The following is a 13,737-nucleotide window of genomic DNA, read 5'->3' on the forward strand; positions in this document are numbered from 1 at the left end:
TTCTCTGAAAATCAACTTTCTGAAAAAATTGTTTTCCATCCTGTATATCTAAAATTAATTTGCACTAATTTATCTGATAAACAAAAAATTATATGACGGTATTCAACTAAACTCAATTAATTAACTTTTCATATGCACCGAACCAAAAGATATCGACTTATTAATAAAGTTTCGTAGAAATTAGTCAAGACTCAACGAACGATCCTAGTCATTCTACACAGAGATTTCATAGAATAATTAATTTACCCCTCTTTTTATCTAATTTCAGACTGTTGGACATTTATTTCCTTGACATCAAGAAGTGCAAGGTGATATAGAAAGACTCGTCAATAATAATTTATTAATATATTGAGTATTTCCTGCAAAACATATTAAATATATAATAATAATAATCGGAAATAAATTGCTGATGTAATAGATGAATGTCTCAAATAAAGTGAACAAAAATGATCAGTTTTTTAAACATAAAGTTAGTCTGTAAACAGTTGCAGTTGTGAACATTTACAAACGGTAAGGATAATCAAAAAATTGATCCAATAGTCACAAATTAATTTTTCCAAAATGTTAATAAAAAAATAAATTTACAAAATTACCATTCATTGCCGTCATCACTCAACAATTAGGAAAGCAACATAATTAAATAATGCTTAAATAATCCTGTGGTAATGTAGAAGGTGTTCATCATCTGAAGAAAAGTTAAACTACACTTGCTAACTGGGTAAAAGTTTTTAATTAAGCAATTATTAATGTATATAATGTGGAAAAAATGATAAGACATTATGCATCGAACAATCTAGCAGTGAAATGTTGCGACTACGCATTATTATTGATTTGCACAGGTCATACAATTTTGCTATTAACATTTAAACATTCGTGGTGTATCAATCGAGAAAAAAAATCAATTTATTGATTAATAATTGTAGTTACTCTTTTGAAAATTTTTTTTTTAATCAAACCAAAAGATTTTAAATAAGAAAAAAATATATTTTCTGACGACCCCCGTTTAACTAAACAATATTATAACTTCATCGAAAATGCATGTTAAATAATAAAGAACGTTATATTTACAGAAAGATTGGTAGGTAAATGAATCATGTTCAAGTAGTTTGGTCAACCGGTCTCATAACGACAAAGACCATCTCCATGTCGACCTGCATAGACCTGCTGGACAGACCTGACTGGTGCAGCAGTGGTATGATCGTGTCATCCAGTGTGAACAAGCAAGACTGCGATAGTTTTATGCTTGAGTTCGTTCCAGTTTCGTAACCAATCTGAAAAAATAATGTTGATATTCTCAGCCAATTTTACACGGAGACATGAATGATTTGCAACAAATTTAACCAAATAAGGTTAACATTTTAAAAACTATCTATAGAATGGTTAAAATGCGGTGAAACTTGCTATTTGCTGAACAAAAATTCGACAAATATACTCAACATCTAAAAAAGTACTATGGGGCAAGCCGATATTAAAGAATCTAAGTTTGACACCTCTGCTTAAGATAATTAAGCAATATCGACATTACATATTTGTTAGCGAGGATTAGGCATGCAGCTTATATTAGCTAAAGCTAACAGATATTTTAACATCAACATAAACCAGTGAATTTCATCTTAGGGCATTTTTAAAAAATCGAACATTTGTCAATCTTGTTTGCTATGAAAAAATTGCTTTTAAAAAATGTGTCCTGGGAATCAATATTAGCACGTTTTGATGCCAAAAAAAGCCATGAACATTGGCAAGTTGAAAAAATGTTGTGCATAAACAATTTTTTGTAACATTCAAAACTTTGAAAATTAGTTGGAATTCACTTTATAGAAATCAATAAATAACAGTAGTCCTATGATGAAGTGAAAACACTGGATTATTCAAGTCAGTAGTGGCAGAATAATTTCATTAAACAAACAAGATAAAACGGGAGAGGTATTTAAAATGATTGAGGACACAAACCTGGTCCAACCCAACATGAATCCTCAGGCAAACGCGAGTATGAGAGGAACATTTTGCTGTAGATAACTCAGCAAACATGGCTTTCCTACAACAGTGGATCAAGTCTCCCACGACTTTCTCTAACTCCGCATCTGATGACAAATCCGATGGAAATGGAGATGATTTCTGGTTTTTGTGCAGGTAATACAAGCACACACATATTATATCCAAGTTTAACTTTGATGATTTATGAAGATGTTTTTTGTTGTTGCTGTTGTTGTGCAGTTGTACGCACGGATAACTGCTCAAATTCAGCCCATCTATTGGACTTCTGATACTGTAAGTTGTAGTACAATTATTTAGCACCTTTAAACATGCATTCACACAAAACAAAACTGGAAAAGAAATTTAAATACATATATAGTAATAATCTTGCCATAGAATTTGTAAAAATGAATGAGAACTAACTCAAAAGTTTTATCAGGTCTGGTGGACATCCATTTAATTTCGACGACATCATCAGTGTCAGCCACTGCACTCCCGGCGTCGTGTGTGGCGTCTGTAGGCTTCAACAATCCACATTTTATTGTGAAGCTGGTTGAATTGAGGAGAGCCTGCTTCAACCTGACCATATCATCAGGTGTCAGCTGGACCATCAGTCCATCCTCTATGATGCTTGACTTGGCCCTCATGCCCAGGGATGACTTGAGTGCCCCATTGAACACGATGAATGAGGCTCCAGTCACTGATGGGTGGATGGATGGATGGATTGGTGGATGGATGGATGAGTAGACGGATGGATGGGTGGATTAAAGTATAAATGCAAAAATAATAGAATGTAGAGATGAATGAAATAGGATTTGTGAATAACCAACAGTAAACGGACAGAAAGTAAATGGATATAAGAATGAATGGACGCATAAGTGGACTGACCACAGTGAGGACGATTAAATGGTGGTAAGTTGGAATGTCAAGAAAAAACACACATAATCCAATAAATTAATCCTCTACAAATTTTATAACAACAATTAATAGTAATGATAACTTCCATCAGTTGATAACAAAATTTTAAATGATAAGATTACAATTTTTAAAAGATCATATTGAGTGACTACTACCAACCACTCCTAGGTCTGCCCTGTATGTTGATGGCCTGCGTTTGATAGTTGAGCTCAGAATTCTGCAGGCACACGAGATGAGAATCAGCCATGGAGCTGAAGTTGCCTGATATTGCCACAACATGCTCGTCACTATCCGATACCAACTTCCTCACCTGCAGCATGAAACAGATCGCTGACTTGAAATTTTATTCCAACATTGCAGAAAATAACATCTGGTAACTTATTATAGAGAACGTAAAAAATGTTATTAATCACACCGTGTAGAAAATCTATTTGCTTATTTTTTTCTGAAGACAATATTTACTTTACTCGTGTTTTACTTTAATTTTTACTCGTGTATGAAGAAATGAAAAAACGGAAAAAATGCCAAAGTTCATTTCGTGAAGTATTACAATTTTTAATTTCTAGCGAGGTGGAAGTTGATTCTCTTGACACCAATTATTAAAAATTTATAAAGATGCACTCTTAAAAAAATATTTATATAATTAAACAGAGGGTTTGTGTTTTCGCAAACTTTGTGACATTTCCAGTTATTAAAATAAAAAAAAGAATTAAAATTTATCGGGGAACAGGAAAAAGTTGAATAACTGTGTGTATTTATATTAAAACCTTAAATATGCTACAATCTGCAACTGTAAATATTCATAACCTTATTTATATTGTAATTACATTTACATATGTATGTTGTAACCTGGTTTACATTGTAACCTAGTCTATATCGTTACTTAGTTTACATTGTAACTTGGTTTACATTGTGACCTGGTTTATATTGTAAGCAGGAACGATTACAGTCGTCTTCTTCTCCTCAACATGAATGACAAGATCATCAATCTTGTTCATAGTGTACTGGAAATTCCTGAAGTCAACCAACAAGTTCATGATTGTGTGACCAACTTCACCGTACACAGCGGGACGGTTCATTCTGCTCACCAGGGGGCATGGATAATCTGGATTGAAAATTTTTATTAGATTACATTATGCATGCATATCATTCAACCATAATTTATTAATTATATTAAAATTAGCATGCTGTTAAATATTATAATACAAGTAAACCAAAAAATTATCCAACAAATTTTTACTTGAAGGGAGGCTTAAAAAACTTTAATTAGCAGTGGATAAAATACGTTAGCAATAAATCGTTATCAGTACCAAAGATTACTGACAATTGTTTACTAACATCTGAATTCAGCCCCAAGTCTGAAGACGAGCCTGAGAGGAAAGGCATGTGCCCACATCAGTTCATTGCTGTGTACGTAGACAGCAAATAAATACGGAGGTGGGGGTAGGGTGAGATGTTGAACGCATTGAAACGTCTGCTTGATGTAGAGGAAGCCTCTGCTACTGCTGCTGCTCTTGCCGTTAAGTGAGGAGGGCATTATGGTCAGTCCTAACTCCTTTACCGGGCAGCCTGAGAGATGATAAGGTTCACGGTGGTCACAAATGTATGCACTTTGAGGTAAAAATAATTTGATATCTCCATGGAGTCTAACAAAAGTATTCTTAAAATATTTTGAGGCCTACTCGTTCTTCAGCCAACGTTAAGATTTCTTTTGTTAATGTCTGCCAACTGTTAAACACATATCAGCTTAAAGACAATGTTTATTCTCAATTTCTTCTAGTATGAACGTCAACAATTTACACTGCTAACTAATTCCTTGTGTAAACAGTTTAAAGATCGTATTTAAATGCATAACAAAGCATCTTGATTAGGTGACAAGCAGTTCAACACAATACCTATGAACAAAGTCTCTAATGTTATTTCATTTAGTTGCCAACATAGGATTAAAACTTGAAATATCTTATTTGTTTGTTTGATGTTTGCGGTAGATGATAAGAACAACATTAATAATGAATATTTATAAATTACTAAATTAATTCTTGTCGAAACCCGGAATCAAGCAAGCAAAGTAAAATATACAGATAGCGCCAATCACTAATTCACTCACTCACTTACTCACTCACTCTCATCTAAATACACCATCTAACCTGAGAGAGCAGACTGGTAAATCTGAGCGATAGTATGCAGTACCAGCAGCATGGCATCAACAATTGCAGAGTGTTGACCGCTGTTGGTGGTGCTTTCTTCGGTGGACGTCTCTACGAGGAAGATGACCTCATCCTGACCCACGCAGTACAAGCCGTCCGACTGCATGTACAGACACTGCTTCATCATGCAACATGTCTCTAGAATTACGACGATGACGATAATGCTAATAATAATAATAATAATAATAATAATAATAGACGACAATAAAGATGATAAATAATGAAGGCAGTAAGTTGGTATGATAGTTGAACGTTCTGTATAATACATGTATTGAAGGCTTCAAATACAAAGACATCTCTGCTTATTTTTCCAAATTTTATCAGGAGCATTAAGAAGCATTCACACAGGATCCATAAATGACAACCTCTCGATAATGAAAAATGAAATTGAACAGAATTTTTGTTTCAGCAAAGAATTACACATTACACTAACAAGTCTTGCACTCGAATTGTTTCAATAGAAAGATATTTTTAACTTTATATACAATGTATATACACTCTCTATGTTCCTACCATTGCATAAGTACCAAAGGCATACTCACAAAGAACCCATGTTCCGTATAAATATATAAGTAAAAAAATAAATAAGTAAATAAATATAATTATAATTTTTCAACTTTTTTATTCATTCTTGTATGTAGAAACCGATCATGTGTAATTATACTTAAACACACACACACCACACACACACACACACACACACACACACACACAATTTTTTTGTCAATTTTTCATCGTAGGCTGACACACAAGTATATTTATGTCCCTATCATTAATAACTCTGAGTAACAGTAACCCATAGAAGCTAAAAATTATTACAAATGAGTCAGATGGGTCGATGATAAATAAGTTGGTTTGGATGTTAAGAATAATAACAAACGGGGAACAAGCTAAACAAATTATTTCCAGTAACTTTCCATATGAGCTTTTTCCCATTTTGTTTCCCTTGTAGCCGATGCATTAAATAACAAAAAACTGTTAATAAATTTATATTCACTTTTAATAATTTTGGCGTGAATGATGACGTCAGGATGAATGCAGAGGTCGACTTGTTCACCTGTCAAAGTTCATCAATGATAATCATCAACGATTATGACGGTTTTGATGATAATGTTATGGTGGCGTTGATGATGATGCAAAGATCAGACACGTACTAATAAGTAGATAATGAAAATTTAAAGTAACCCCAGATGAATGGCTTATACCACTTACTCTTATATTTATAACATTAACAGAAACGACTAAAATCAGTTGATACAAAAATAAAATTCTGACATGGGAAACCTGCTTGTCAGTTGAAATGTAAAAAAAAGAATACCTTAAATAAACTCGTTAAGCAATACAAACATGTAACAAGAGAAAGTAACAACTAAATTGAAACGAAATAATAAAGCACCAAAGACCAGAGGAGGTTGAGATAAAGAAATTAAGTCACCCAGGAATTCCACCAACCTTTGAGGAGTTGATGAATGACATCATCGTCCGTCACCTCTGCCCTGATTTGGTAGGCTGTCCAAAATATTTATTTATAATATTTATTTACAATATTTATTAATAATATTCATTTATAATATTTATTTATAATAATTATATGCGTCAATCAGTTCATCAGTCACCGATCATATATGATGAAAATATCAACATAAAATACAGAAAATAAAAATAAATGGAGCAAGAACATAATAACCAACAAACTACATGAAAAGTTATAATCACAAAGCCAAGAGAAAAACCATAGAGGCAAACCACAAAACATCATTTCACAAAACAATTGCCATGACCATTATTATTATAATTATTTTATTATTATGCATCTCTCTTCAACAAATTTTAGAGGCATCAACAACAAACAAACAACACACAGTGCATGTTGGGATAAGCGGGGGTCTCTTTGCAATCGAACCTGGTCATTGCAACAGCAACGTCTGGCACTTTCCCGCTGCACCATCATGCCGCCCATTATTATCAATTATTAACATTAATATTAATTTTAAAGTGACAAAAAAGATAAAGCCCAACATTTGTTTGGCGTGCAAGTGACAACAAGGGGCAACAATCCACCAGATGAAGATGCGAATGCCGATAATGATGGTGTTGGCGTTGATGATGACGTTAGTGGTTTTGATAATGATGACGTCGTTGGTGGCACTGCTGACGACGATGATGATGATGACTGCATCCCTGATATTGACAGCAGAGTTGACGGAAGAGTGACTTTTTTAGATGTTGCAGATGATGGAGTCGTTGTTGTTGCTGCTGCTGATGATGATGATGGAGTTGCTGTTGTTGACACACTTGCAGGGCTCGATGTTGTGGCTGCTGGAGTTGTTGATGACGAGCTGCTTGCTTGCTTATGGCCTAATGTTCAACAAACACATATATTATTACTGTTATTATTTATAATATTAACATTAATACCCTTATTATGATGAATAATTATCATTATTATAAATACAATAATAATTACATTATTATTATTATTATGACTAGTTTTACTGCTAGCAATACAGCCAATGTTAGCAGTAGCAGTAGCACAACAGCACAAATTAATATACTAATCACATTAAATGATATACATCCATTTTTATATAAATTAATTACATTAAGAATACCATCAAGCGCACAGAGAGAGACACACACAGACACAACGATACGCATACAGACAAATACATACACACAGTCAGACAAACATAAGGACAGAAACACATACAGACAAATACACACACAGTCAGACATACATATGAACAAATACACATATACAGACAGCAGCTGAGGCCTACCTTTTCTACGTCTACCAGCCACTCCACCAGCCCCCTCGGCACGCCCATCGAGATGGGTGAGGTCCCCCCCTGGTCGAATGCCATCAGAAAATATCACCTGCTTGGCTTCACCGCTCTGTCGAGTTGTTCCTGGTACGTGTGGTGTTGTTGTGGTCGAGAGGTTGAGTGAGTGAGTGAGTGATTGGTTAATTAGCTGGTTGGTTAGCTGACAAATCGATTGATTTTGTTAATAGAATTGATTAAATAGCTATTCTGCCTCATTATTTATTATATTGATTAATGCTTGATACTATTAGAGGGTTAATCAGTTGTTGATAAGATGGTTATTTCATTGAGCAGTCAAATGACGGTGCTGTTAGCTATTGTTATTCTCTACAACACTAGATTGACTGACAAATGAGAGTCTGTCACATTCTTACGTTTAAATAAACATGCATGTCTAAAAACAGCAACAACAACAACAACAGCAACAACAACAGCAACAACAGCAGCAACAACAACAGGAGCAACCGTGTTTCCTGAGGACGCCAGTGGGAACCAAGACAGGCGGGAGAGGTTCAGCTGGACTAGCCTGCAGAGAAGGAGGAATCGTAGAGCAGTACTCACTAGGATTGTTAGGGTTGGGTCGGTAGTAGGATGAAGCCAAAGATGATGCTGGTGGTGGCATTTGCGGGGAGGAAGAAGAAGATGACGGCGAGGTCTGCTGCTGCTGCTGATGAGACAAGTTGTGGTAGCTAGATGCTGGTGGAGAAACATGAAGGTAAGCATGAACATAAGAGAAACGTGACTGGTGAATCCAATTAATTGCTATTATCATTGTTTGAATATATTTAATTAACTGCAATCATCTATACCATCACCACCTCTACAGTCTACATCATCATCATCTTTTTAGATCGCACAACATACCATCATTATCATAATTTTCAACATTTCATATGAAGTACTTTCATTTTTATTCAATCAGCTTGTGGCTTGTTATCATTACTTTTCACATCTATAAACATCTAATAATGACAACATCATAATCACCATCAATCAAATCAAATCAAATCAAAATAATTTTTATTTACCAGAACAAAACACAAACAAACAAAAAAAACATCTTAATCATCATCCTCATCATCAACAGCAGCAGCAACCTCTGTTGAAATCTACGAAGCACTTGCAGCAGACCCTCTCCTCCCTGTTGTCCATGTATGCCAGGGGGTGCCTCACATTGCAGCACACACTGCAGAATATCTGGACAGCAAAAGATAAATCAATTTTCAAAGGTCAAAGATCAAAGGTCACGTGATGGATAACGCGATGTTATAATGCTAGTAATTGAAATGTAAATATTTTAGAGTGAATATAAATTAAAAGATTAGTCTCTGCTGTATTGTTGTATCAGATTGCAAACTACATTCATGTGACTAAGCATTTGAGCATGCCATTACATTATAATGTGTGTGTGTGTGTGCGCGCGCGTGTGTGCGTGCGTGTGTGTGTGTTGTCATTGAGGTTGTATACTTAAGTATAACAATATATGACAATACAATAAATGACTATATTTGTACATTTATATCACAATCAACCAGCGAAAAAAACCAAAAAACAAACCAACCAAACAAACAACCAGAAAGCAAACAAACGAACAAACAATCAGCCAAACAACCAATCAACCTAACAGATGGCATACAGATAAACACTAATCAGTTCTGCTGAGAGCCACAAGAATGACAACACTCAATTACTCATATAACATCATTAACAAGAATGAAAAGAGGTAATAATTATGGAATTCAAAAATAATTTCACTTAATTATATTTTTATTAAAGTTATTTTTATTTTAATCACCAATATACGAACTGCATACTCATCAATAATAATTATTATTCAATAAATGTTGTTTGACCATGACTCTTGAGTATCCTTGAAAATGAAGGAAAAACAAACCAAAGCATGAAAATAACTAGCAAGTTAAATAACACCATGTGGCAATTGCAACACAGGTTCACATACAAACATAGCAAACACACGAACAGGTGAACAGATTTAAGTCAGAAGAACATATCAAAATATGAAAAAGAACAAACCAGGCCGCAAGCTCGACAGTGATGTCTCCTCCTCAGGAATGAGAATGGTATATCACATTGCAGGCACTTCATGGTAGACGAATCAGGCAGCCAGGCTGGAGACACTTTTCCTAACTCTGTGATCGGGAGATCGATGTTGGAACATCTAGGTGGTGGGAATTGAAGTCGTGGTGTTGTTGTTGTTGATGGAGATCGAAGTTGGTACGGTGGTGGGAGCTGCTGTTCATATTGAGGCGGTGGTAATGCTTGTGTGGTTGGTTGTGGTGTGGTTGGCTGTGGTGTGGTTAGCTGTGGTGTGGTTGGCTGTGGTAGTACCATTTGCGTGGCTGGTTGTGGTGTGGATTGTGGTGAGGTTGTTTGAGAGGTTGTTTGTGTGGCTAGTTGTGGTTCTGTTGGTGTAATCAGTTGTGGTGTGGTTGATGATGGTGTGGTTGGTTGTGTGGTTGGCTGTGTGGTTGGCTGCTGTTCCGTTTCTGCATTTAATTGGTCATCACCAAGCTGGTACTGATATGTATGAAGTTGAGGCAGATAATGCTCATGCGATTGTTGGACTACAGGTTGCAGCTGCTGCTGTTGTTCTTGGGGAAGATAATGGATTGTTGGTGGCAATAGAGATGGTACAAGTTGGTCTTGAGAATGAACTGACAGCTGATCAACAGGGAGTGATGCAGTTTGTTGGTGGTGGTGCAAAACTGGCAAACTGCAAGGTGGTTTTGAGGTTTTATCAGGGGGCTGTGTTGGTGGTTCATGTTTAAGTTGCTGCAAAAGTTGTTCTTGCAATAATTGTTGCTGTTTGTGGCGCTGTTGTATGTGCCTTTCTCGTCTGAATGATGAAGTTTGTTGCTGCTGAGTAACAGGTTGTTGACGTTGTTGTTGCTGTTGATGTTGTTGTATTTGGTATTGCTGTAGTTGAAGTTGAATCACATCATCAACTTTTTCATTTGTTGACTGTTTTAAATTCTGATTTTGTTGGCATTCTTCTGGTAAGTTTTCTGATGCCTCTTGCTGCATAGAAATTGATGCAGAGGATGATGATGACGATGAAGATAATGATGCAGTAGTCATTTGTGATGAAAGTTGCATTAGTGAAGATGAAATGAGTGGTTGGGCTGTGGATGTTGGTGGAACATATAATGATGATGATGGTGGTGATGATGGTGATGATGATGACGAAGATGACGGTGATAAAGACGACGAGAGTGACGTAGATGTTGATAATGAGTTTTTAAGAGGGGTTTCATCAGGTTCCTGACCCACAACTGTCCTCCTTGCGGCTGTGGTTGGCAGTGTGTCTTTCTTTGGAGATGACTGTCTTGCTGTTTCTATTGGTGATATTGCTGTTGTTGATAATGTCACAAAAGACATCATTGAAGAAGGTGATAACGTCATTACTGATGTAATTGCTAGCGGTAGGCTCACCAGTGGTACAGACGTTGTTGAAATAACTGATGGTACTGCTGATGAAAACGTCACTGCAGATGATGATAATGACATTGGTAATGTTGGTAACATTGATGTCAATGATGTGAGTGAAGTTGATGAGGTTGCTGTGACTGAAAGTGTAGAAATGATTTCTGTCGGTTCAATCAAAGATGAAGATGTAGTCACGTGAATGTGCTTTAATGAAGCCGATTCCAGTGCATCCAAATTGTTTAAATTTCCACATTCTTCATCATCTTTTTCATCAAATTGATGTAACTTTTCATCAATCAGACAACCCAAAGCATCATCATGTTTTATACTTTCTTCATCATAAGGAATTTCAATGTTGTTGATGTCTTTTGAGCCAACAAAAATGCTGGGTGTGTTATTTAAAAAGTTGAGATAGCCAGCAGCCTCTTGCCTTAATGAATTTAAAATCTCATCATCTTCCGAGTCATAATTATCTTTACTTTTCTTCTCATCTCCATCATTCCTCTCATCATCGCCACCATCCTCATTTACACAATTCTTCTTGTCATCATAATCTTTGTTTTTATCTTTGCTTTCACAAAGAACATCGATATTTTTATTATGATCATGATTTTCACCATTCTGTTCTTTGACATCATCCACAAATTTAGCACAATCATCCTGTTCAACATTGTGAACATTTTCAGTTGGACCACCATTCAACTGGTCACATTGCACAGGTTTCTCTTGACATTGAACCTCACAATTTAAGGTATGTGTGTTGATTTTTATGAATTCACCATAAAAATTAGAAGCGTCTTCTTCGGATTTTTCCATCAAGAAATCTTCCTCAAGTAAACCTTGCAGACTGATTGCATTATCGAGTTTACTTAAATTTTCCAAACAAACAATATCATCCTTTCCTGTTTCTGTCAGATCATTATAAGAGAGATCTAATGTTTTTGTATCATCAAGAGCTTCAATTACAATTTCATTGTCATTAATTACATTTCCAACCTTATCACAATCGTTATTTTTATCCTTTGGTGATTTTTCAATATTGTTGATAACATTAGATAATTTGTATTTTTCAGCATCAATAATAAAATTTTCTTCAAATCTGGCATCATCATCAGATTTTTTATCTTTATGTACTGCAGTGTTTCCATCATATTGAAAAATTTGTGACTCACCAAGTTCTATAGATTTTGGTGAGGTACTCACCGCTTCTAATTTAACATTTTCAATGGAAATAACACTGTTTGATGTTTCTCTGTATAAGTCTAATGACTCATTTTCGTAGTTGTCCAATAAGTGTTCATGAAAGTTGATGTTGTTTGCCTCACTATTAATAGGACTATTATGATCTGTTGAGAAGTTTGCTTCAATATGATAATTTAACAAATTTTTATTGACTCTACATGGTGTATCACTATTATATTCACTATCACTGCTTTCTGAGAGATGGGTTTCCAGTACTGGTGGTGATTCTAAGGTTGGTTTTCCTACCAATTCATTTATTTTGGAAAACAAATGAGCACTTACAGATTTTTTACCATTCTCATCCACAAATCCATTCGGAATGTTAGTATTAGTAGTAACATAATTAGTTGGTGCTTCCTTGAAACTATCTATTTCGGGTTCCAGACTCTGGATCTTAGTGTCAGAAAAGCCATTTACATATGTAACATCATTCTCGTCTGGAAGATATAGGAGGTAAATTAACTAAAATATACAACAAACAAAATGAACAAAAAATTATATAAACTTATAAAATAGTGTACTCATAATGTTTTATGTTTTTGTGGAAGGAATAATTAAAATTTTTTAATGAAATATTTTATAAAAAAAAGCTCATTAAAAAAATTTGTAGAATTAAAAAAATGTTCTTACTTTCTCTCAGCTCGAAATCATCTAAAAGTTTATCTAAATCTATTCCAAAATCATCCATAATGTCCTCTTCTAATCAAATGATTGGCAGCACCACATATAATAAAAAATAACACTATTTTTTTATTTTAATATTTTATTTCATGATATATAGTACATATATTTTTTTATCAATTTCATTATTAAATAAATAAAATTAATAAATAAGATGAATGTGTAAGTTATTTAAAAATTTAATTAAATTTATTGTTACAAACTCCAGCAAGTGACACTTGGTCATCCGACACGAATGAATGAAAGATTGATTGATAATAAATAATGATGGTCTGTTTAGTAGTGCTACCAAGTCCAAGTACGCATTTAGATTAAGTTCAGCTTTAGTTTAGTTAGTTTAGTAATTAGTTTAGAGAAATTTTATTTTTGAGGATAAGTGAAAGCGAACCAGCGAACACCCCCCAATCTAATTCCAAAAAATTCTACAATAATATTCTTTCAAA

At 34.7% G+C, this 13,737-nt stretch overlaps 1 protein-coding gene across 1 annotated transcript; it reads right to left on the reverse strand.

The window, feature by feature from the left end:
* Nucleotides 1-348: 348 nt before the first annotated feature.
* Nucleotides 349-13,301, reverse strand: HELRODRAFT_190754 (hypothetical protein; the record flags this gene model as incomplete). Its single annotated transcript, XM_009015201.1, has 14 exons — nt 349-1,271; nt 1,951-2,266; nt 2,398-2,674; nt 3,052-3,202; nt 3,810-3,997; nt 4,231-4,461; nt 5,040-5,237; nt 6,013-6,156; nt 6,552-6,608; nt 7,880-8,008; nt 8,390-8,620; nt 9,022-9,121; nt 9,959-13,050; nt 13,244-13,301. The coding sequence occupies 14 exons, from the start codon at nt 13,299-13,301 to the stop codon at nt 1,098-1,100; spliced, it is 5,346 nt and encodes a 1,781-aa protein (XP_009013449.1). The 3' UTR covers nt 349-1,097.
* Nucleotides 13,302-13,737: the final 436 nt, after the last annotated feature.

The sequence above is a fragment of the Helobdella robusta genome (assembly GCF_000326865.2).
Source record: "Helobdella robusta unplaced genomic scaffold HELROscaffold_15, whole genome shotgun sequence".
NCBI lineage: Eukaryota > Metazoa > Annelida > Clitellata > Rhynchobdellida > Glossiphoniidae > Helobdella > Helobdella robusta.